The 23234-nt window shown below is 41.7% G+C and overlaps 1 protein-coding gene across 1 annotated transcript in view; it reads left to right on the top strand.

Annotated features, from left to right (window-relative positions):
* The window catches only part of mycbp2 (MYC binding protein 2), a 67045-nt gene that overhangs the window by 38580 nt on the left and 5231 nt on the right, over nucleotides 1–23234 (top strand). Inside the window, exons 44-70 of the mRNA XM_017309059.1 lie at nucleotides 8–152; nucleotides 285–491; nucleotides 1197–1252; nucleotides 1322–1437; nucleotides 1567–1664; nucleotides 2764–2880; nucleotides 3373–3513; nucleotides 7310–7534; nucleotides 8421–8553; nucleotides 8881–9006; nucleotides 14891–16522; nucleotides 16610–16779; nucleotides 16855–17102; nucleotides 17199–17366; nucleotides 17830–17987; nucleotides 18074–18273; nucleotides 18355–18504; nucleotides 18583–18743; nucleotides 18845–19001; nucleotides 19083–19307; nucleotides 19986–20051; nucleotides 20279–20518; nucleotides 20624–20713; nucleotides 20802–20882; nucleotides 20966–21232; nucleotides 22530–22813; nucleotides 22906–23002. Of these exons, the coding sequence (XP_017164548.1) occupies nucleotides 8–152; nucleotides 285–491; nucleotides 1197–1252; nucleotides 1322–1437; nucleotides 1567–1664; nucleotides 2764–2880; nucleotides 3373–3513; nucleotides 7310–7534; nucleotides 8421–8553; nucleotides 8881–9006; nucleotides 14891–16522; nucleotides 16610–16779; nucleotides 16855–17102; nucleotides 17199–17366; nucleotides 17830–17987; nucleotides 18074–18273; nucleotides 18355–18504; nucleotides 18583–18743; nucleotides 18845–19001; nucleotides 19083–19307; nucleotides 19986–20051; nucleotides 20279–20518; nucleotides 20624–20713; nucleotides 20802–20882; nucleotides 20966–21232; nucleotides 22530–22813; nucleotides 22906–23002 (5758 nt within the window). The remainder of the gene's footprint in view (nucleotides 1–7; nucleotides 153–284; nucleotides 492–1196; nucleotides 1253–1321; nucleotides 1438–1566; nucleotides 1665–2763; nucleotides 2881–3372; nucleotides 3514–7309; nucleotides 7535–8420; nucleotides 8554–8880; nucleotides 9007–14890; nucleotides 16523–16609; nucleotides 16780–16854; nucleotides 17103–17198; nucleotides 17367–17829; nucleotides 17988–18073; nucleotides 18274–18354; nucleotides 18505–18582; nucleotides 18744–18844; nucleotides 19002–19082; nucleotides 19308–19985; nucleotides 20052–20278; nucleotides 20519–20623; nucleotides 20714–20801; nucleotides 20883–20965; nucleotides 21233–22529; nucleotides 22814–22905; nucleotides 23003–23234) is intronic.

Below are 23234 nucleotides of genomic sequence, written 5' to 3'. Positions count from 1 at the left end.
TGTCCAGATGGCTGCAGCCCGACTCTTACGCAGATCCTCAAAAGACCTCTCTGATCCTGAACAAAGATGACATCCGCTGTGGATGGCCGGCCACTGTGGTCGTACAGACTAAGGATCAGTATGGGGATGTGGTTCATGTTCCCAACATGAAGGTAAGGATATGCTTTTTTATTTTATTATTTTATTTCCTTCTTTTGGGAACATTTAGATTTTAATGGCTTGTAAATGTTGTAATTGTGTTATTTTGCCCAATTAGACTCCGCTTTTATCTTCTTCATCTGTAGGTGGAGGTAAAGGCTGTTCCAGTTTCCCAGAAGAAGTCGATTCAAACGGACAACATGAAGAAGCTGCAGAGGCTTCCTGGAAGCTCCTCTCCTTCGTCCTCCGGCCCTGACCTCACCTTTGGAGGTCTGCCGACGCCTAAGTTGGAAGCCACCTATGAGCCGGTCATAGTGAAAGAAGCTCGATACATTGCCATTACTATGATGAAGGTCAGCATGACTCACTCGCTCTCCGTTTATATTTTCATTTGCTCATCAGTTAGGTGAGGTTCCATATGTATGTTTTTTTTTTTCCTGAATTGATTTAGTGTCTCCTGCTTTTTTTTAATCAGCAGGTCAGGCTTTCTAAAGATCAGTGATTAGTCAGAAAACTGCAATCAGTTCACCCCTCGTTCACTTAGTTGACCACTTTCTTTCTATCTACACACCTCAAAATAAAGAAGTGCCAATCCCACTTTTTTTTTTTATTTTTTTTTTTACAAAATTTATTCAAGATAGGGAACACTTTTAAAGGAAAAACTGGTGTAATTACGACAAATTCTTGGTTTCAAAAACTGCCAACATTTCTAAATACAGTTGGTTCCATGACTTACTGTTCATTGTGCAATCTCTATTAAAAATGTCCTTTCTAGAATCTTCTCAAAACTTCTGCTCATCCTATCTGAATTAAAGACTTTCATATCACAGAAAAGTGATATCTGATCCTGTTGTTTTCTGGGTGATGTGTTCAGGGATCTAAAAAAAAGAAGGGCAATAGTTTAGTTTTCAACTGGGCAAATTACTGAATAGTAATTGGGCGCATGATAAAGTAAAATTATCATCATAATTTTACTTGAGGAAATGACATGTAATACAAAGATTACACAAAAAAAGTTTGGTTGTTACCTTCAAACTCCTTTTCTACATTTCTTTTAGGTGTATGAAAACTACTCTTTTGAAGAGCTGCGTTTTGCTTCTCCCACCCCAAAGAGGTAAGCAGCGGCATGCAGACCACACTTTCCACTCAGACGCAGCGCTCTCACCGATTCCTCCCTCAACAGACCCAGTGAGAACATGCTCATCCGTGCCAACACCGACGGGACCTACAGCGCTAACTGGACTCCAGGAGCCGTCGGCCTTTATACAATCCATGTCACCATCGACGGCATTGAAATAGGTATTTCCCCACCTCTCCCCCTGTCACTGCCAGTAGTTGGTGTAAATATGAGCATATTCTGTGAACGCTCTGATTAACATCTGTGCAGTGAGTGTACGCCTGAGTTCTGAATCTTTTTTTTAATTTAAGATGCTGGATTGGAGGTGGAAGTCAAAGATCCTCCAAAAGGGATGATACCACCTGGGACTCAGATGGTGAAGCAGAAGGCTGAACCTCAGCCAAGCAAGGTGAGTTTTAGTTTTCTTTCTGTTGAACACACACACATACACACACACACAAATGTTTTAGAGCATCTAAAACAAGGATTATTTGTTTTTCAACCCATTGTCTTGCACCTGCTTATCCCAGCGTTTCACTGGACGATAGGCGGGGTGCACTCTGGACTGATTGCTTGTCCGTTACTGGGCAACACAAAGATTGCCGACGATGACCATGAACACAATTACCTAAGAGCAATTTAGTGTTACCAATTAAGTTACAGTTTTGTTTTTGGAGGAAGCTGGTGTGCCTGTGATGCACAGGGAGAACATGCAAAAACATGTCTGAAAAGTTTATATTTATATTGGATTACTCTGTTTTGAGCCCAACAGTGTTTTAATAAATGTATTGACATATTCAGGATTTATGTTATAATTTATATTTTCTGTTTTAAGTACTCAAAAAGTGCATTTTAATGTATGTGCGACTCTTGTCTAGCCCATTTTGAATTCCAGAGTGAACAAAAATTCCCATTCATATCCAGTAGATGAGGAAAAAGAAGAGACAGGTTTGATTTGAATCTTGAAAAAGAAACCCCAAATGATTTGTAGCATGTTGTCCAGAGAAAATTAAGGCCTGAAAGTGAGTTTGTTTGTTGTTGATACTGGGGGATAAGTAGCCATTTAAGCTTACAGACTGTAAAGATCTTAACGAATATCCCGTCAACTAATAAGATCCAATTTGATTTCATCATCATTTTGTGAAAAGGATTTTACTTTTTCTGAAAGTCATAATGGGGAAACAAGCAACAATGTGTGTTGTTCGGTTTTGTCAAAAAATAAATAAAAAAATAAACAAGCTTTGGAACTTGTTTTTCCATAAAAGCGAGTTTAAAGAAGCACCGACTCGTTCCTACTGAAAACCCACCTCCTAATGTTCTGTGCTCTTCTGCTATGATGATGCGTATGATGCAAAGCAGGCTCTGTATGGGGACAAATCGCATGTGAACTCCCACCATCAGTGCCTCCCTTGACATTTCTTTCCTTCTGATGCACCTCTTGTTGATAATTTCTTCCTATTCTTTGCTTCCGCTGATCTCGATCTCCATCTCCCTTCTGACTCTATCAGGTCCGCAAATTTGTGTCCAAGGACAGCGCGGGCCTGCGTGTCCGTAGTCACCCCTCCTTGCAGAGTGAACAGATAGGCATAGTGCACGTCAATGGCACCATCACTTTTATTGACGAGGTAACTCAATGTAAAAAAAAAAAAAAAAAAAAAGATCATAGAGGTAGAAGCTGGACTACTCTGATCCAAGCTTTTCTTCTTTAAATCAAGAAATTCAGACTAGAAAATGGGACAAATAATGTAAAGTTTAAAGACTTTGTAATTTTGGTATATTTAACAGAATCATTTCTCTGTAATAATTATTGCTTTTTATAACTTTGATGTTCTTCTTTTAAGTTGCTTCATTTCATCTTGCAAGACACTCTGAGGCCACAAGAAAGATTCTGGTGCTTTTTCTAATAATTTAAGTACATTTTCTAGCTCTTTATACATTCTAGAGTTGATTTCTGCTGATTTGCTTCTCACCGTAACGGCAAAAAAAAAAAAAAAAAATCCTTTCCTGCAGCCTCAGAGATGTCAGATGTTTGTGATCTGGGTGATTTCCCCTTCTGTCTCCTTTAGTAACAAGCCGGCATGGCTGTGCTCTGCTCTGTTGCTTGTTTTCCCCCTTAGATCCACAATGATGATGGAATATGGCTCAGGCTCAATGATGAAACAGTAAAGAAGTATGTTCCCAACATGAATGGTTACACAGAAGCCTGGTGCCTCTCTTTTAATCAGCACCTGGGCAGGAACCTACTGGTCCCAGCTGACGTAAGTAGAAGGCGGCCTGCTTTGAGTAGCTTTCACCCGGCCTGACGATGACGGGCTCATGCACTGTTGGTTTGGGAAGGAGCTTGTCTATGTTGTGTAGCAATGGTTTCGCTTACATGTCCTGGTGGTAGCATGGTAAGCGGTCAGTTAAAAAGGGCAGCTCTCTGGGTGTTTTTGTGCATGATGCAGTGTCCCGTAACATTATTCATACCTCTTGAACGCTGTCACGTTACAACCACAAACTTCCATGTATCTCATGGGATTTTAAGTGATAGACAGATAAAAGTTCAGTTGAATAAAAATTATACTTGGTTTTCACCACTTTATACAAATGAAAGTCAGGAAAATGTGTTGGTTTTTTTTGCACTCAGCCTCCACCAGTCAATATTGTGTAGAAATAGATTTCACTTCAGCTACAGTTGCCAACCTTTTGGGGTAGAATCTGTCATGTCTCTTCCAGCTTTCCAGATTTAAATCTTTGCCCGTTCTCCTTTCCTCAGACTCTGATTGGATGGAGAATATCTGGGAACATCAGTTTTCCCCACTTGTCTCAGGTTCTCAGTTGTGTTTGCACTTTAATTTGGAGATTTTGACGACGGCTGAAACAATTCATCTGATTAATCATGATGAATTAATTTTTGAAATCAACAAATTTAGGGTTTGATAGGGTTTAGGGTTTGATTACTTAAGTGGAGTATACAGACTCAGAAAAAAAAGTCAGTAGCTAAAAGAACAACATATTTTGAGCAATAATTAAAACAAGACTGTACAAAAACATATGTACATTTCACAATGAAGATAAAAAAAAATTCTCCTCTGTTGGTAAATATGCTCTACCCTGAACTCAAGTGGCATAGCTTTAGCTTCATATTAAGTAAAAGAAGTAATTATCCTATTTAGCATCTTTTGGTATCAAATTATTAATCGGCAAATCCAAAAAAATAATCAAGTTCGAAGCGACGATCCACTGATGCAAAGTCTAGCAGAAAAGGCTGAGCTTTTTACATGTTGATGTTAGAAGCATTTTCTAGCTGCAGCTGCATCCTTTGCTTCAAGTGGAATGCTATATTGTTGCATTTTAGGCAATAAAATATTTATTTTCTTGTATAAGAAATGAATTAAATTATAAATTTTTAATATTGTAAAAATAAAAAAAAGGCTTCACAATGCAGCTGGATTTATGAAGACAGTTTGTTGCGATTGAGTAAAGTGAGCTGAATACAAATCCATGCCACATGCATTTTGGTAAATCCTAAAAGCAATGAACATCGTTTTACATTTTCATCAGCAAAACAAGTTTGAACAGCACGTTACAATCACTTCCCAGTTACTTGCTACTCTGTGTTGCTCCCTCACGTAAAATCCCAATAAAATACATTGACTTCTGTGGCTGCAATGTGACAAAATCCGAAAAAGAATTCAAGAGGAATGAATACTTGCTCGGGGAACCGCATAACTGAGAAAGACCGGACTATGAAACTTTCACTTTCACTAACACTGCAAAGGACAAGCTGCTAATCAGTGTGCATGTGTTTACTCGTGTCTCATCCTGCGTTTAGCTGAACACCTTAAAGGAACACCTGATTTGTAGTGTCCACTTTGTTTTGTGCATTAGTGAGAATCCCAATGCAGCGATTGATTCACAAGGAGAAAGAGAAACAATTAAATGTGGTGCAGGTTTATTCTGTAATGAAGGGTGTTTTAGTTGGTGTATCTGACTTGCAAACTGTCTTTCTTAAGGGTATGCACTTTTTATTTTTTTATTTATTTATTTTTGGGAATTTGCTTATTACGTAGATGGCATTTTCTTCTTTAACAACAAGGTCAATATTACAACGGTTCTTCTTTTTTGCTATAAAATTAATCAGTGGTCCATAAAAAGAATATGTGTAGCATTTTTACTTTACTGCATTGCAACTCCTCCTCTGCATTGGGATGTTTTAGTTGCTAGGAAGCTTCAGTGAAAGGTCTCTGTCTGAACAGCATGGCACGCCACATCATCCAAGTGGGGGATTTTTTTGGAAGTCTCCTATTTATCTATATTTTATTGTATTTTGGGGGGGACAGAAATCTCCCCAAAGTGTTTGCAGGGAGCTTCTGTTATTGCTTTAAATATGTAAACATTTTGGGCCCTTTTATTGGTGATGCACACCAATAATCCCACCTATTTGACATCCGCCCAAATCTAACCGATATTCTTCTTTTCTTCAAATAAACCTCTTAAAGCAGTAAAGCCAGAATGCCCAGGGCTGAACTTTTTTTTTTTCTTCCAAAAAAATACATGCACCTTCCCCCCGCCCTGTTTCTGCTTTTTCTTCCTCCTGAGTCGTCTACTGTTTTTTTGACTCTCTCACGATTTGCTCAGAATGTTTTTAATGCAAGCCAAGGATTCAGGGAAATCGCCTTTTTGTCATGGACCCCCTTATCTATATTCCCACCGCAGGTGAGTTGTTTGAATCGGGGATAAATAGCTTGACGGTCTGTGTGTTGTTCCACGTGTCGCCTTGAAACCCTTGTGAGTCAGACGTCAGAAGTATACTTGCATGGTTGTCAGAACGCCGAGGTTAATGACATTTCAACCTCATACTTCCCCTGAATCCGACTCCATTGTTGGTGTTTGGAAGTTTTGCGTAATTGCTTTAAAGGGTTGGTAGTTGCATGGGTCTCAGGTGTTGATGTCCAGTCTGTTGCATGAGATTTTGTGATATGAAAACACAATGCCCATGTTCGAGCATGACTCCCTTCGAGCTGTATAAAAAAAATGCCTTTTGCTTTTTAGTAGGCCCGCTGTTTGTTTGTCAGAATTATTTCAATGTTGAATAGATTCTTGATTTCTTGTGTGTGTGTGTGCTGAGAACACTGCGATCCCGAAGACAAAGAATGAGGCGTATGCTCTTTTAGAATTAGCTGAAACGAAAACATCTATTTTTAACTTGTTTTTGATGACTTGCCGTATTTGTTTTAAAGGTTTTAAGTCGAGCTTGGCTAATGGATTGTGTGTTTGTGCTACAAAGGTATTGAAATTTACTCGCCTTTTGATCCGTTACAACCATTAAATTTCATGCATTCTTTAATATTCTAGACCAATACTAAGTAGTGTGTAATTGTTAGGGGGAGTGAAAAGTTATACACGGGCCCAAGTCTTTTGGGCAGTCTCTTGCTGCTTTTTACGTACAGAGACTGAGATTTCTGCTCATTCTTCATTTGCAAAACAAGTGAAACTCTGACTGAATAGAAAGCAGGTTTCTCTGAAGATTTTTTTTTAAAGCTGATTTAGTCCTGGATATTCACTGGACCATTGCAGCAAATGGAAATGCTGAGGTTCTAACCTAGAGTATGCAACTTTTATTAAATTTTTTTTTTTTTTTTTTCACATATTGAAAGTGTCACTATGTCCCGACAGCATAATATGTGACGGATAATCTGTGGCCCCACCTTCTCATTGTGGCCCTACTGCCATCTGCAGAAATGCATCGCTCTCAGTTAGGAACAACCTATCAGAGAGTGGAGGACGGTCTCAGCATGATTGGTTGTCAATCATGCTTGTGTACGCATAGCTCATATAGCTCATATCCATTCCATTTCATTATGGTAATCTACTTTGTGAGGGTCTTTAAGCATAGAATTCCAACCAACTAGATTGAAGTTTGTGGTTGTAACATTAACACGCAACGGGAGGGAAAAGTGTGAATACTTAATATTCCAGCATTGTTTCCAGCCTCTTTTTTTTTTTTTTTTAAAGCTTTTTAGACCTTTTTTGTTGTCGTATTTTAATTTATGCTTTTACCTCTTGCAGGAGGTCAGGGGCCAGTCGGAGGAGAACGTAAAGGAGGTGAGCAGCTGCCCTTCCCACGAGGCTCCCGTTCGGGTGCAGAACAGGGCAGGGCAGGGCGGCGGCCCGGGGCTTTATAAGGTAGTGAAGACCGGCCCCTCTGGTCACAACATCAGAAGCTGTCCAAACCTTAGGGGTATCCCTATTGGAATGTTAGTACTTGGCAACAAAGTCAAGGCCATAGGCGAGGTACGCACTCACCCTAAAAATAATACAATGTGTTTTTGTGGCTGCAGCTCAATAATTTAGTCTGTGTAGATCTCCTTACATTATTACTTTTACTTTCAAAGCTGTTCTCTGTAGCTTCCGGGCATTGGGTTTGTTTTCTGCCTTTGCACTTTCTGAGGTCTATGCAATCAACTTTTGTGGCTGCAGTACTTAACACCTGACTAATTCCAACATATGTGTAATTTTATGATGATCTTAGGGTGTCAAGTTCAGCTGCCTTGGTAAAAAAAAAACAAAAAAACCTGATTGCCAAATCCTGGAGCCTTTCTGTACCTTGACTTCACTTTTCTTGTTCTTTTAACTGCTCTGTAAGTTTGATTTAAACACCTCGGTTTCCCTTGATCTTGTCCATACGGAGCCTCCTCTCTTCCTTTTTGTCCTTGGCTGTTGTGGCGTGTCATGCTGTTCAGTAGATTTCTGAGACTGCTCTTGAATGGCCGGTATGGATGTGGGAGATGCTGCCTGCATTTACTAATACTTCCATCTGTGTATGTTTTTCTACAACAATGATATTCCAGCGCGTTGAGAAAACACAACTTCATGCATTTACCTTTCAATAAAACACCTCTATCTTAGAGTAAGTTATTTTTGATTAATTTAACCACAGTTTTGTCCAGCAGTATCTTCTGATGAAATCAGCTTCATGTAATCTTCTGCTTATGAACACTGTGTCTCTAAGATGACCCAAATGCTTGCATGTTGTTGATCCTTCTGTGGCAGAGATTTGCTCTTGGTTTCTGCGTGTGCCGTAACAAACTGGATGTTGAGTGGGTGAACAGTGAAATGGATCAGACTGGCTTGGAAGGGCATGTGAGAGTACGAATAAAACGTGTTGTTTGTACGCCAGGTTGTGAACTCAGAGGGAACTTGGGTGCAGCTGGATAAGAACAGTGTAGTGGAGTTCTGTGAGAGCGATGAAGGCGAGGCGTGGTCGCTGGCCAGAGACCGCGGTGGCAACCAGTACCTCCGTCATGACGATGGTGAGTTTCGCTTGACCTTATAGCGTTTGGTGGCGATTTGAAACATTTACAGGACCCTCGGTATCCATTTAATTTGTCGTTTTTGGACATTTAAAATGTCTTTGAGAGCCAGTGTTGAATGTTTATTATTACAAATTTTATTTGATTTTATTCTTTGAGATTGTGTGCCAACAACATGTGACAGAATTTAACAGCTCTAGAGGTAAATTTATCTCAACGTGTTTTTATGCAATCTTACCAGAGTAATCTGATTACTGTGGAGGATTCTCTGATTAAATATGTCAAGAATGAATGTTAAGACTAGGCGATTTAACTTGGATTTTTCAGAACAAGCTTTGATCGAGCATGGGAATCAAACCCCGCCTCCCAGTCCCTTCTCTGTGCAAGCTTTCAACAGAGCAACTACTTCAAATGGAGCACAGGGCTTTGATTATGGCATCTCCAACAACAAAGGTGAGTTTACTAAAGATGGCTTTTGTTAACAAAAACAGTTGATGAGCTGACATTATCTGAACGGAATGTTCCTTAATATAAATATACATCTTTATGCATTGATCATAGCTCATTGTCATGCTTCTCTCTTCCTTTTGAAAATGCTTGAAAGCATCACCAATGGATTTGCAGTTTGCCGATTCTTTAACTCTGTCCCTTGTGAGATGTTTAAATCATTTATGATCTTGTTCTCGGTTTGTAGCTTTTCCGGGCCATATTTATCAGGAAAAGCTGTTGTATATCTCAAAATATCACTGCTGTATTTGATTAAAAATATTGAAAAGTTATTATTATTTTTTTTTTACAAACTATACTGAGATCTCCTCTACAAATGTGGCTCTCTTTGAATCCCAAGGTGTCAATGTTTTTTTTTTTTCTGTTTTCTTTTTTTATGTTTCTGCATGCTTTTTAATTTGTCTAATGCTGCTGTGTCATGCCTCACATCTCTGCAGTGTTGGGCATATGTCTGCATGCATGGGCCAGTCAATGTCATTTGAACTTTTTGTGGGCTTTGTAGTTGGATGCAGAAGCCGGCTCTGACCACCCCTCTCACCCCTTTCTCTTTGTTGTTTTAGTTAAGTCTCTTTTACAGTATGTGGCCCTTTATTTATTCAGTAATCTTCAACTCATTGTGAAGTACAGCGAGCATCACCTCAGGGACAATGCAGCTGCAGGCTCAGTAAAAAGTGTATTTGTCCCCTTTTTTTTTTCTTAAATATTGTGCCTTTGTCGTGCCAGTTTTCATACAGTGATTTTCTCTGCCCTACTTGGCTAAAGAGGTTTTCCTCTTGAGAGTCTGCTCTGTGGAGAATTATGGTTTTAAAAACCAGTATTAAGCTTCAACTGTTTAGTAGTTTAGAATCAGATCTAAGGTCATCCACAAAACTATGTATGTGTAATCAAGTACAGTGACAACACAATGTTTGACTGCCAAATGTTGCAATTCATAGGTGCAACTTCTTCTTTAGAGAATGAAATAAATATACAGAGCAATCCATTGGGCTTCTCGACAAAAGAACGTTCAACAATCTTTCCATCCTTACATCCATTGTCTTTCACTTATCCAAGATGGGGTAACGAGTAGCAGGGAAACCCAGTAATCCCTCTTTCCAGCAGTGGAATCCCACTGTGTTCCCAGGCCAAAAGGGATTTATAGTTCTACCATTTAGATCTGGGTCTATCCCAATGGCCAATGCCCTTTTAAAGCGAGAGGCACCTCTTTTTCAGTCCTTTGTTCATCCATCCCTTTTTGACCACACATGAAAATCAGAATGTAGTTGTACCAGTAATTTGAGGACTTTGCTTTCGATTCATTGGTTTTTCTTCAGCACATCAAACTGCCCACATTACTTCAGATGAGACGGTATCTGAATTCTCCTGCTTGAAGCAGACTCTACGCCAACTTGGAGAGAGGTTGAGAATACCTCAGACTTGGAGGAGCCGACTTTCATTCAAGCCATGCGACACTGCTGTGAACCACCCCAGTAAATGCTGAAGTTCTTGACTTGCAGATATCAACTCAACTACATAATCTGTAAAGAGCAAAGTTAAGACCTTGAGGGTTTCTGAGGTAGGCGCCTTCATTCCCATGGCTACGTCTTGAGAATGTGTCTTTAAACGCCATAAACGGTGTCGCTGAGTATGGACAACTCGGGTAGAGTCCAACCTGCACTGGAAACGAGACTGACTTTGTGCTAAGAATGTGATCACGACTCTTACTTTGGATATACAAGGACTGAATGACCCTTGCAAGCGTCACTGGCATTGCATACCCTTGCTGGACTCCCAACTAAATGATGATGACTGTGTGAGCCACACCCAGAAAACCATGTGAAATGGACAGCTGAACTTCAGTGACAATCAGCCTCATCCCTTGATTAAACATGAAAGAAACTTTGACTGAAAATCTCAGAAAACCAGGCTTTCTTTGAGTCGTTATAAGTCCTTTTTCAGCATTGTTTAGTTTTATAAGGTCTGTCCAGCAGCCTCCCCATCCATCAGATCCCGCTCACCACTGGGTGACGATACGTGAGATACATGGACCACCTTGTGCTGAAACTTGGTATTTGTTATAGCGATCCTTTTTATAGTGAAATTCAGTAACTTAATGTTCAGATTCAGATTTGGGAAGCCAATCATATCCCTTTAGGTAAAACCATCATCATCATCATCAGACTGGGTAATCTGAGCTACCTTTCCGTGTCTAAGCACTGACAAGAGACGGACTTTCCCCTCCAAAGAGTCCATCCTGTGGAGGGGTCAACACCAATATTGTGGGCATCCCTTGCACCCACCGAATACCATCTTGCTTGGAAATTCAAGAGAAGAAGAGAGTCTACCTCATTTCTGCAGGCTAGGTCCCAGAGTCAAGGCTGTGTTTGAAGGTGCTCACCGCCACACACAGTTTCTACTCTTTTTCCTACGAGCGATGTAACATTTAAAGTCCTGAAAGTCACATTATGACACCCCTGCTCAACCTGCGCCCGACCTGACCTTGAAGTCACGTGCGGGGTGAGGTGTGAGCAGTGTAAGAGGGGGGCCTTCTTGTAGCATTTTTGGGCTAAGCTCAGCCAAACACCAGGAGCCAATTGTCCCCTAGTGAGCATTCTGTGGAGCTGGGCTTCAGGAAGGAGAACTGACCTCCCTTTTCCAAGCAGGTTCTATCATAGGGTCAACCATTACTGAACTCCATCGTCTGATTTGATCAATTACCACCTTTAGGTAATATCTAAAAATTTAATTGGGATTGAATTGAATTAAAACAAGATGGACTGAATGGTGACTTTATTTATTTGCTTAATCTGATTAGTTGTAGTAGATGGCTTTTGTTGTGAATGAGTGTGGTTAACATAAATTTAACTGACCTAAAATGTAAACATGTGAGAAGAGATGTTGGGAAGGATTAGTATTTTAAATTACATGCCCTGAGCTATTTGTTTTTGATACAGTTTGAGCAGTTAAATATAATGTGGTTTGAATTTTATACTTTAACTTTTTAATAAAAGGACCTTTGGTTGCACATCTAACAAAAGGACTTCCAGGAAGCTGTATGTCCATTTCGGCTCCTCCTATTTTGTAAATCTGATGTGCTGTCAGCGGTAACTGAATGATTTGGCACAAAATGAACAAAACAATYCTGAMTTCCYCMMMAACCAGAGTATAAGCTGCAGTTTCTCCACTTCCTCTGTGTTCATATTTGCAGGTGACCGGTTAAGTGCCATACTGAATTCCATTCAGTCTGGGCCCTTCCACTCAGCAGCTCCCTCCTCTTCCTCCGTATTTGATCAAGCCGCCCAACCTCCCTCCTCTTCCTCCTCCTCTTCCTCCTCCTCCTCCTCCTCCTCCCTTGTCCAGAGCCCATTTGTGTTTGGACAGTCCCCCTCCCAAGTGTCTCAGCCACAACCACAGCTTCTGAGTAAGTCTGTCCTGCTTTCTGACAGCACTTGCTCACACAGGTGTTGAACTTTTTTAACCTTGCAATGTTTTTGTTTTCCTGATTTATTCCTCCATGTTAAATATTCTATGTGGTGAAGAGGGGTGATAAGTGACACATAACGCTACTGCTCTATGGCGCAGAAATATCTTTAACAAGCTTACGTGTCTAATGTTTACTGCTGAAATCTTGTTTTTAGTCAAAAATAAATGGTTTGTAATTAAGGAGAAAAAAACAACACGCTCATAAAACAAGATTTCAAGCTGAAATACTTAGACTTAATATCTTGGTAAAATGAATATTTTTGCTATGTGCTCACATAGGAGGCTGAGTTGCTTTGATTTCTGTTTGCTGTGCTTGCTCAGTTGTTTATCGTCTCCGTTTCGTTCATGGTTTTTATTGCCACATAAGCGTCTCGTTTCATTTCCCACCTCAGCCAGCCAGAGACTTTTATCTAAGCATTAAGAGCGGTGGCCTGTGTAGATTTTTGTATGCCAGCTCGATCATTTAAATGAAAAAGTGTGACGATATAAAAGACGGTCAGCTTAGATGATCCTTGGAGGTTTCAGCTGAAGTAATATTCTTTGCACATGTTGATTTATTTTGTGGCATTGCTGCTGTCTGCTTTCTTGTTTGTTCTGTGTTGTCTGTCTGCAGAGTCCTGTGAGGGTCATTAAAACATAGATGCAATTTAAAGCACAACTTCCTTGATTGCCTGCGATGAGCAGATTAAATACAGAATAACTTGCATAATTTTTTTTGCTGTGATGCATGCATGAAAGGGACATTCTATGTAGCTATTGCTTGAAAGAATACAAAAGAAAAATGATACAATTTTTAAATGTGTATTTAAAAATGTTTCTGATGTGTTTCCCCACATTTTAAGAATAATTAAATGTCTTGGAGACAAATCAGCATCTTCAGGTCAGAATTTAATAATAAAAAAAAACTGCTTGGAAAACAATTTAGCTCCAAATGGCAGATTTAAGACTTTTCTGGTCATTTTTCCCCAGGCCCATTATTTACATGTTACCATTTGTGCATCTTTGTTTCTGTATATATGTGCATGTCAGGCTCATGGCTATTGAAGATGGTTCAATTCCTTCCAACAAAAGCTACTAATATTTAAAAAACAAATGTTCATTCTGGTGTTCTGCATCACTTAATGCTTTTTATCACTTCACACATCTAAGCAACACATTTCTTTTCACAAAACCCACAGGCCTCTGTGACTTCACTGACTTTTTCTAAGTGTCTTGTTTCCTCATGTTCCATCTATATTTTCCCATTAGTTTGTGCGTTGTTGTTTTTCCTGTTTCGGCTTCATGATTTGACTCCATTGGCTTCCTATTCGTTCTTTCTTCCTTTCTGTCCGTCTGTTCTTCCTCCCTCCCTTTCTTTCCTCCTTTCTTTCTATCTTGCATTTCATGTCTGGCCTGTTTACCTGCTCCACTGTTTCCCGCAGTAGATGGTTCATCTCGCATCCTTGCTTCTCGTGAGCGTGTGCACAAAAGCAGTGTGTCGGTGGCCGGTCATGGTAGTGCTCTCTCATCTCTCGCTCTAAGGCAAAAGGGTGGGTAAATCACAGATTGCATGCTCCCTTCAGACTCAACAGAGGGTGGGTATGAACACCAGAAAAAAAAACTCCTCTGAGGAGCTTTTTATATTTATGTTATTATTAAATGGGTGTAGTGATTAGACGGTAGGGCTCAGGGCATTAGTAGGAGCATAAAAAAAATTTAAACGCTTTGTTTGACAATATTGATTGCCTAAATTATGCTCAGTGCAAAAAGTGACAAACATGGACAGATCCCTCTGGCAAAGACGTATAAAAAGCTGTTAAATAAATGTATTTTTAATTTTATAACCATAATCTTACACTAAAAAACTTAAACAATCCTACCTTTAATTTCAGCACATTGGTGGGGAAAAAAATCCCATTTTCTCAAAAAAATCTTTTACAAAATCACCAGAGACAGTTATTGATACCTTAGCTGGTAATACCTACAATCCTCTATTGCCAATAGGACAGCATTTAGTTTTCTGCTGTAATAATTCATAAGGTTGGAGCATAAAAAGACAGAGATTTAGTTTTTGTAGGAATTAGGTCTGCAAACTTGTCTGGTAAACCATTTTGGTTTGATTTCTGACAGAGCTTTCCCCAAAATTGGGTTGGAAACCATCTTTCATCAATGCTTTCATTGTCCACTGACTAGTTTCATTCTAAAAATTGCTTTTAACTACCTTTATTAATCATGAGTCTTAACATCTTTCATCTTCAAGGCTTTAGTTCTCTTTGTTTGTTTTGACACATTAAAATTTTTTGTGTGTTTGCAGTTTTTTTTTTATGACTCTTCAACGATAATGGCATGTTTTCTAATTCGTTTGTGTTTGAATCGTCAATGCTTTTAGGCGAACGAGGAAATCTGATGTCCGGCGCGCGCTCCCAAACCAGCAAACAGCGTCAGGAAAACCGCTCCCCCAAGCAAGAAAGTCGAGGAAGCCGCTCCTCTGAACAGGGCCGGGTGAAAACGAGCGAGGGCGGCCTCTTGGCCAGCGAAGCTCTCATTCTGCGGTCGGACACGGCCAAGCTGAGGAGTGACTCTCACAGCCGCTCCCACTCGCCCAACCACAACACTCTCCAGGCGCTAAAGGCGGACGGTAGAACCTCGGGCAGTCGAGCCGAGTCGCCAAATCCAGGCTCTCGCTCCTCTTCTCCCAAACAAAAAGGCGTGTCCTCATCGGGACGATCCAGTCCCTCGAGCAACTTGTCCCAGCACTCCTCTTCGAGCCACCATGACAAAAACCTACCCCCCAAAGTCAGCCCTTCTTCTAAAGCAAAACTGGATCCTCCCAGGGAGAGATCCAAGTCAGACTCGTACACTCTTGATCCGGACACGCTCAGGAAGAAGAAGATTCCCCTCACAGAGCCGCTGAGGGGAAGATCTACGTCTCCTAAATCTAAGCTGTCTCCTAAAGATCCCAATAAAGAAGTGATCAGCAATGCAGAAAACCGTGCTCCATCTCCACACGTGACCCAGGAGAACCTCCACAGTGAGGTAGTGGAGGTCTGCACCTCTAGCGCTCTCCTCTCCAACGAGGACATCAATGACGAGAACGCGGAGCTCCGCAATTCGGAGGAGGGCTCGTGCAAAGTCCACTTCAGCATCGGCAAAGCTCCCGTCAAAGAGGAGCTGGAGAGCCGCTCGTCGCCCAAAGTCAGCCGCAAAACGTCCAGCCGACACACTCGTCCCAAGAAAGACAAATCTGGGCCTCTGTTCAAAGCTGAGAGCACATCGAGAATCGCAGAGCCCGTCAAACAGGCCATGTCTCCCTCGGTGGCTGAATGCGCTCGTGCGGTTTTCGCTGCGTTCCTCTGGCACGAGGGGATCGTCCATGACGCCATGGCCTGTTCGTCCTTCCTCAAGTTTAACCCCGACCTGACCAAAGAGCAAGCCCCCATTCGTAACTCGCTGGGCGGACAGGGACCCGAGGAGAAAGAGAGCAAGTTGAAAAACCGTCACTCCTTGGAGATTTCTTCTGCGCTCAACATGTTTAATATCGCACCCCACGGCCCAGACATCTCCAAAATGGGCAGCATCAACAAAAATAAAGTCTTGTCCATGCTGAAGGAGCCACCGCTGCCAGAGAAGTGCGAGGATGGGAAAGGGGAGGCCTCGTCTTATGAGATGACCTCTCACCCCTGCTTGAGGCCGAAGTCGATTTTGCCGCTAACCTTGCAGCACTTGGTTGCATTCTGGGAAGACATTTCGATGGCCACCATCAAAGCAGCCACCCAGAACATGATCTTTCCCAGCCCGGGGTCCAGTGCCATCTTAAAGAAGAAGGAGCACGAAAAGGACAGCAAAAAGGCAAAGAAGGAGAAGAAGAAGAGGGAGAAGGCGGAGGTTCGTCCAAGAGGGAATCTGTTTGGAGAGATGGCTCAACTCGCCATGGGAGGACCGGAGAAAGACACGATCTGTGAGCTGTGTGGGGAATCTCACCCTTATCCTGTCACCTACCACATGAGACAGGCTCATCCAGGTGAGACGAGCAAAGTCCTTTTCCTTACAAACCGCAAACCCGTCCCGATCTGTTTTCAAACGAGCTTCGTTTGCATTTCCATCCCAGGTTGCGGTCGTTACGCCGGGGGTCAGGGCTACAACAGTATCGGCCATTTCTGTGGAGGCTGGGCTGGGAATTGTGGAGATGGAGGTATAGGAGGCAGCACCTGGTACCTGGTCTGTGATCGCTGTCGAGAGAAATACCTGAGAGAGAAACAGACGGCAGCCAGGGAAAAGGTAACAGACGTCGATGAATCGTCATGATTACATTTTTTTTTTATCTAACCTAATACGGTCAACATAATCTTAAAGGTGAAACAGTCGAGGAAGAAGCCTCTGCAGGTGAAGACTCCCAGAGCTCTACCCACCATGGAGGCCCACCAGGTGATCCGAGCCAACGCGTTGTTCCTGCTGTCCCTCAGCAGTGCAGCGGAGCCCAGCATGCTCTGCCACCATCCTCCCCGACCCCTTCACTCGCAGCTTCTCCCCAGCCTGAAGGAGGGCGTGTCAGAGGAACTCCCCAATAAAATGGGCTGCCTCTATCTACAAACGCTAGCCAGGTAGTTATATGACGACTTCAACTTTCTTCTGGTGAAAACAGAAAATGAGGGTTACAATAATGGTTTTTTGGGGGGGGGGTTTGTCTTTTGTTTCAGGCAACACACTGAGAACTTTGGAGCTTATCAAGATGACAACCTTTTCCAGGATGAGATGAGGTATCTGCGGTCGACGTCCGTTCCTGCCCCCTACATTTCTGTCACACCGGACGCTTGTCCCAATGTGTTTGAGGAACCAGAGAGTAATATGAAGTCAATGCCCCCCAGGTAAAAAAAAAAGTGCAAACTCCTTGCGACTTTTTATTCACTCCATATCGATCACAGACTATAAAAGTAAAGCTGAGGTAAAAGTGTAATAGAAGTAAGAAATACTGCCACCTGCAGGCGGTGAGTTAGCAGCTACGTAATACTCCATGTTTTTAACAATTTTTGCAGGAAATTTGCAATGGACTCACAATCTTTTAATATTGTGAGAATTTCTGCGATTGCAGAATTGCAAAACACTGGACGAACTGCTTCTTATATGAACTGAAGTTTGTGGTTGTAACATTGGAAAAGTTCAGTGGGCAAAAATAGTTTTGCATGGCACTAAATTGGTTAAAAATCTCTTGACGTCCGTACAGTCTGCCAGTTCAACCAATAACATGCCTGAACAGAAGAAGCTTAAATTGTTGTCTTTCGGGATATTCTAACTCAGAGTTTTGCTCCTTTTGTCTTGATTTCCTTTTAGCCTTGAAACCAGTCCGATCACAGACAGTGACACTGCAAAGCGAACCGTTTTTCAGAGGTCTTACTCCGTTGTGGCATCAGAGTACGACAAACAACACTCGCCCTCTCCAGCCCGAGTCAAAGCCGTGCCCAGACGGAGAGTTCATAGCGGCGATGCAGGTAGATCAATGCGAAAGTGATTTGCATCGCTTAGCTTGAGTCGTGATATTATTATTTCTGCATAAACCACTCCGTTTTCCACATAGAAGTGGGCTCCTCCCTGCTGCGCCACCCGTCTCCTGAGCTGTCCCGCCTCATCTCGGCTCATGGCTCACTTAGTAAAGGGGAGAGGAATTTCCAGTGGCCTGTTCTGGCTTTTGTTATCCAACATCATGACCTTGAAGGCCTGGAGGTGGCCATGAAGCATGCTCTGAGAAAGTCTGCCTGCAGGGTGTTTGCGATGGAGGTACGGGTGTTGTGGCTGCGAAATTTTACTTTTCGATGTCGGACGTTGTGATCAATTTTTTTTTTTTTATGTTCTCGTCAGGCGTTCAACTGGCTTCTGTGCAACGTGATCCAGACGACTTCTCTGCACGACATCCTCTGGCATTTTGTAGCATCTCTCACTCCCTCACCCTGTGAGCCAGAGGATGAGGAAGACGAGGAGAATAAGGGGAACAAGGAAAATTTAGAACAGGCAAGAGTGGCTTACAGTTACGTGATTTTTTTATTTGTCAACTTTTTCTAATCATGAATTATCTCCACGGTTACATAGGAGAGAGACCTCGGGGTTTGTGAACACCCTCTGTCGGACATAGTGATCGCCGGGGAGGCAGCCCATCCGCTCCCCCACACTTTCCACCGCCTTCTCCAGACAATCTCTGACCTCATGATGTCACTTCCTAGTGGCAGTGCACTACAGCAGATGGCACTGAGGTAAAAATCTCTGCTTCCAGAATGGAAATAACTTGCCAGATTGTCTTCTAATTTCAGACAGGCAAACGTTAAGCTTCGCTGACTGTGTCTCGTTGCTTTAGGTGCTGGAGTCTCAAGTTCAAGCAGTCCGACCACCAGTTCCTCCATCAGAGCAACGTTTTCCATCACATCAACAACATCCTGTCCAAGTCAGACGATGGGGACAGCGAGGAGAGCTTCAACATCAGCGTCCAGTCGGGTTATGAAGCCATGAGCCAGGCAAGAACGCAGACCAGTTCTGGCTCTTATTACTGCTCATCTGCTGTGCATTAAACCAGGAGAAAATGTGTGTTTTTACAGGATCTCTGCCTGGTAACCTGCTTGAAGGACCTAACCAGTGTAGTAGACATTAAAACCTCCAGCCGCCCCGCCATGATTGGCAGCTTGACTGACGGCTCCACGGAGACCTTCTGGGAGTCTGGAGACGAGGACAAGAACAAGACCAAAAGCATCACGTTCAGCTGCGTGAAAGGCATAAACGCCACCAAAGTTTCTGTCCATGTGGACAACTCCAGAGACATCGGGGTAAGGAGCAACACCAAACCAGGCTGTAGAGTTTTAAAGGACACCAGTGTGTTTGATTCAAAAATAAGATCCGTTGTGGAATTGCAACATATGGCAGTGATTGGAAAATTTGGGATCCACTCTTAAAGCCAGCTGGAGTTGATCTGTACAAGTTGAGACATTCTTATTTAAAACGAGTAACACGTGCTTGATTAATTCTCGTTTTGGAGACAAAAAGATGGTTGTTTCAATTTCAAGCTTAAGTTTTTAATAATGAGCAACAGTTTCAGCACAATAAGGAGTTTGCTGATTTTTTTTTACATTTTTTTAATCCACTAAAAAGAGGAGTCAGACAAGCCATCCCCTGTTTTTTTTTTTTTTTTAGGAAATCATTTGTTCATCAAGTCAATTTCTCTGGAATCCTTTATTTATGGTCTAATAATTTGTAATTCTCTATTTCTACACTTTCACTGGGCGTACGCTGTTTTTTTGATGCTACTGTTTATATTGAGCTTTTAAAAAAAACTGGTAAAATAACACTAGCTTTCTTTTGATGACTTGTTCATAATTTGGCTTGTAATATTAATGTAGCAAAGCTACATTAAACTTAATGTGTTGGCATAATTGAGAATTAAGTTAGTGAAAATATGTCGTATTATGGATTTCAGGGAATTTCTATTTTGTATTTTGTGCAAACAGAACAAAGTCACGTCAGTAACGTTTCTCTGTGGAAAAGCCATAGAAGATCTCTGCAGAATCAAGCAGGTAGGTGCCATTTCAGTGACGTAACGTGAGAAATTATTTAAAAACAATTTCGGGCATAAAATAGATGGCATATTCACTCTATAAAACTTTTGTTAGTTTTGACTTGTTCCTTTGGCTGTCTTCCAATTTGTTTCTTTTTTTTAATAAGGAATGAAAAATGGCTAGATGAATTGATTACACTTGTAAAATTTTTTAATAATTTTATTTAATTTTTTTTTAAATTACAGGTTGACCTTGACTCGCGTCACATGGGCTGGGTGACGAGTGAACTCCCTGGAGGCGATTATCATGTGATCAAGGTGGAGTTAAAAGGCCCCGAAAACACTCTGAGGGTTCGCCAGGTGAAGGTTCTTGGCTGGAAGGAGGGCGAGAGCATCAAGATCCTTGGACAAATCTCAGCCAGCATGGCTCAGCAGAAAAACTGTGAAGCCGAGACACTCAGAGTTTTCCGCCTCATCACCTCGCAGGTCTGTCAATCTGGCTCATTTGCGTGCTGTCTCCATCATGCGGTTATATCGGCAGATCATACATTCAACTGAAACCGTGAGTGTAATTCTTCGGTTTGCATCTAGGTTTTTGGCAAACTAATCTGTGGAGACGCAGAGCCGACGCCAGAGCAGGAGGAGAAAAATCTGCTTTCGTCTCCGGAAGGAGAGGATAAGGTCTGTAGAAATCCAGTTCTGTGTATCTTCCTCCCAACTGATTTGTTGTTTCCTGATTGTTTTGATCTTTGTTGTTTTCTGCAAACAGGTACCATCTGATGCGGATCTTAAGGAGCACATGGTGGGAATAATCTTCAGCAGGAGCAAACTAACCAACCTGCAGAAACAAGTAAATGTCCAAACCACTCAAAAGTAACCACCGGATCTTTAAAGCGTCCACAGTCCAATGGAACCGCTGCCTTTTGCTTCCAGGTGTGCGCACATATCGTTCAGGCGATCCGCATGGAAGCCACACGTGTGAGGGAGGAGTGGGAACACGCCATCTCCAGCAAGGAGAACGCCAACTCCCAGCCCAGCGACGACGACGCCTCATCTGACGCCTACTGCTTCGAGCTCCTCTCCATGGTTCTGGCTCTGAGCGGCTCCAACGTGGGCCGCCAGTATCTGGCGCAACAGCTCACCCTCATGCAGGACCTGTTTTCTCTCCTGCACACCGCTTCTCCGAGGGTGCAGAGACAGGTGGGCGTGAATGTGAACACACTCTCCGACATGCAAATTTGTGTTTTGTGGTAGCTTACATATTGCCTGAAAACTGCATGTGCTTCTTCATTGGGATTTCTGTATGGAAATGTCTCCATTAGCTGGTGGTGAAGGGAACTGCAGCATACATAACATTGTAGAAGCGCTTGTTTGAAACACGTGTAGCTCTGGGCTGGGTAGTAATATAAAGGCTGAATCATGACAAATACTCATTCTAACATATTATTCTGTCTCTTATTCATTGAGTTACACATACCCCCTTCTGTTTATTCCACACATTTAGATACAGAATGTTCCTGTAAGGTTTGCTTGAAGAAGTGAAATTGGTGAAATGACACACGGTAAAATGGTTGTTTTGATCATCCTAAATAAGGCTTGGACAAACATGTGCATTCAGATTGGAATAAAATTTATATATAAAATGTTATAAAACTTCAGTTGACCTGCGCAAAAAAAAAAAAAAAGTCTGCTATGCCAACCCTCTTAGCCCAATTCCTCATTGTGTGTTTGAGAAATTGATTAGTTCACACTCTTGTAATAAAGATGTATGCTCAGTAGGGCAATATGGCTTAAAAATCTCATTTTTTTTCACACAAGATCTGATTTTAATACATTTATTTCTCTTTTCTTCTAAAAAAATAAATTACAAATAACAGAGAATATTTTCAAAAGGTGACTTTTACATCAATACATCAATCGTCCCTTTGTGACTTGTACAACAGAGTATTAGGGCCAAGCTACAAAATTATTGCTAATTGTTTAATAATGAGAATTTAGTCATATTATCAGAAAAAAGTCAATTTTACTAGAAGTCATTTTAATGAGAAAAGGCTTTTAGAGTTACTGAGATCTGGCATGACCAGCTCACTAGATCCTTTAGGTCGTTTCTTCAAAATAGATTCAGTTATTTGCACAAAGTCCTGCTACTACTAATAATTTTATGCTGATGTGTTAAAAAAATATTTATCTGTTAAACTGATATCAAAGTAAAACTTCATAAGATTGCTCAACATTCCTCATTTAATCTGTGTTGGATTTTTATGAGAAAAAAATCAATATTACAACTTTATTTTGGTAATGTTAAAACTTCATTCTCATTTTATTTCAACTATGTCTTACAGCTGTATAAAATCGATTTATGGCCCGTCCATATTGTGGAGCTGAAACTAGATTTTAAGACTTTATGGTTGATAGATCAAACAAACTGTTCATAGGATTAAAGTATTACCTGTAAAATAGTTTATTAACATTTACCTCATGACCGTTGTCTTCTTAGGTGACATCTTTGCTTCGACGTGTCCTGCCGGAGGTGACGCCGGTCCGCCTCGCCAGCATCATCGGGGTTAAAGCTCTTCCCCCGGCAGACATCAGCGACATTATCCACTCCACGGAGAAAGGCGACTGGAACAAGCTGTGCATCCTTGACATGTTCCTGGGCTGCATCGCAAAGGCCCTCACTGTGCAGCTGAAAGCCAAAGGCACCACCATCGCCGGGACGGGCGGCACCGTCGCGGGGAAGGGCGTCACGACCGTCACTCTACCGATGATCTTCAACTCCAGGTGAGCTGGAGTTTTGTGGAAGACTCGATAGACGGGGGTTTTGTTGATGTCAGTTTGTTTTACGTTTTCGTTCTCTATCTTTTTGTACGCAGCTACATTCGCAGAGGTGAGAGCCACTGGTGGATGAAAGGCTCCACGCCTCCGCAGATAGCTGAGATCATCATAAAGCTGGTCAAAGATATGGCAGCGGTGAGTGTTTAACTTTTTTAACATTTAACATTTTCAACCGGAAGTCCTTTCATAGCTTAACTTGGTTCAAATTATATAATAAAGTCTTCTGTGAAGCACCTTTTGCTGTCCAATTATTATTCGGTTAATCCATAAAAATAGAAAACAGATTAGCTGTACATTGAATCGATAAGCTCAGTCCTTTCTACTTGACTTGTCACACGTTAGAAGTACGTTTTAGTTTCCTTTGCTA

This window comes from Poecilia reticulata, linkage group LG2 (assembly GCF_000633615.1).
Source record: "Poecilia reticulata strain Guanapo linkage group LG2, Guppy_female_1.0+MT, whole genome shotgun sequence".
NCBI lineage: Eukaryota > Metazoa > Chordata > Actinopteri > Cyprinodontiformes > Poeciliidae > Poecilia > Poecilia reticulata.
This window is presented reverse-complemented; position numbering and strand designations above follow the sequence as displayed.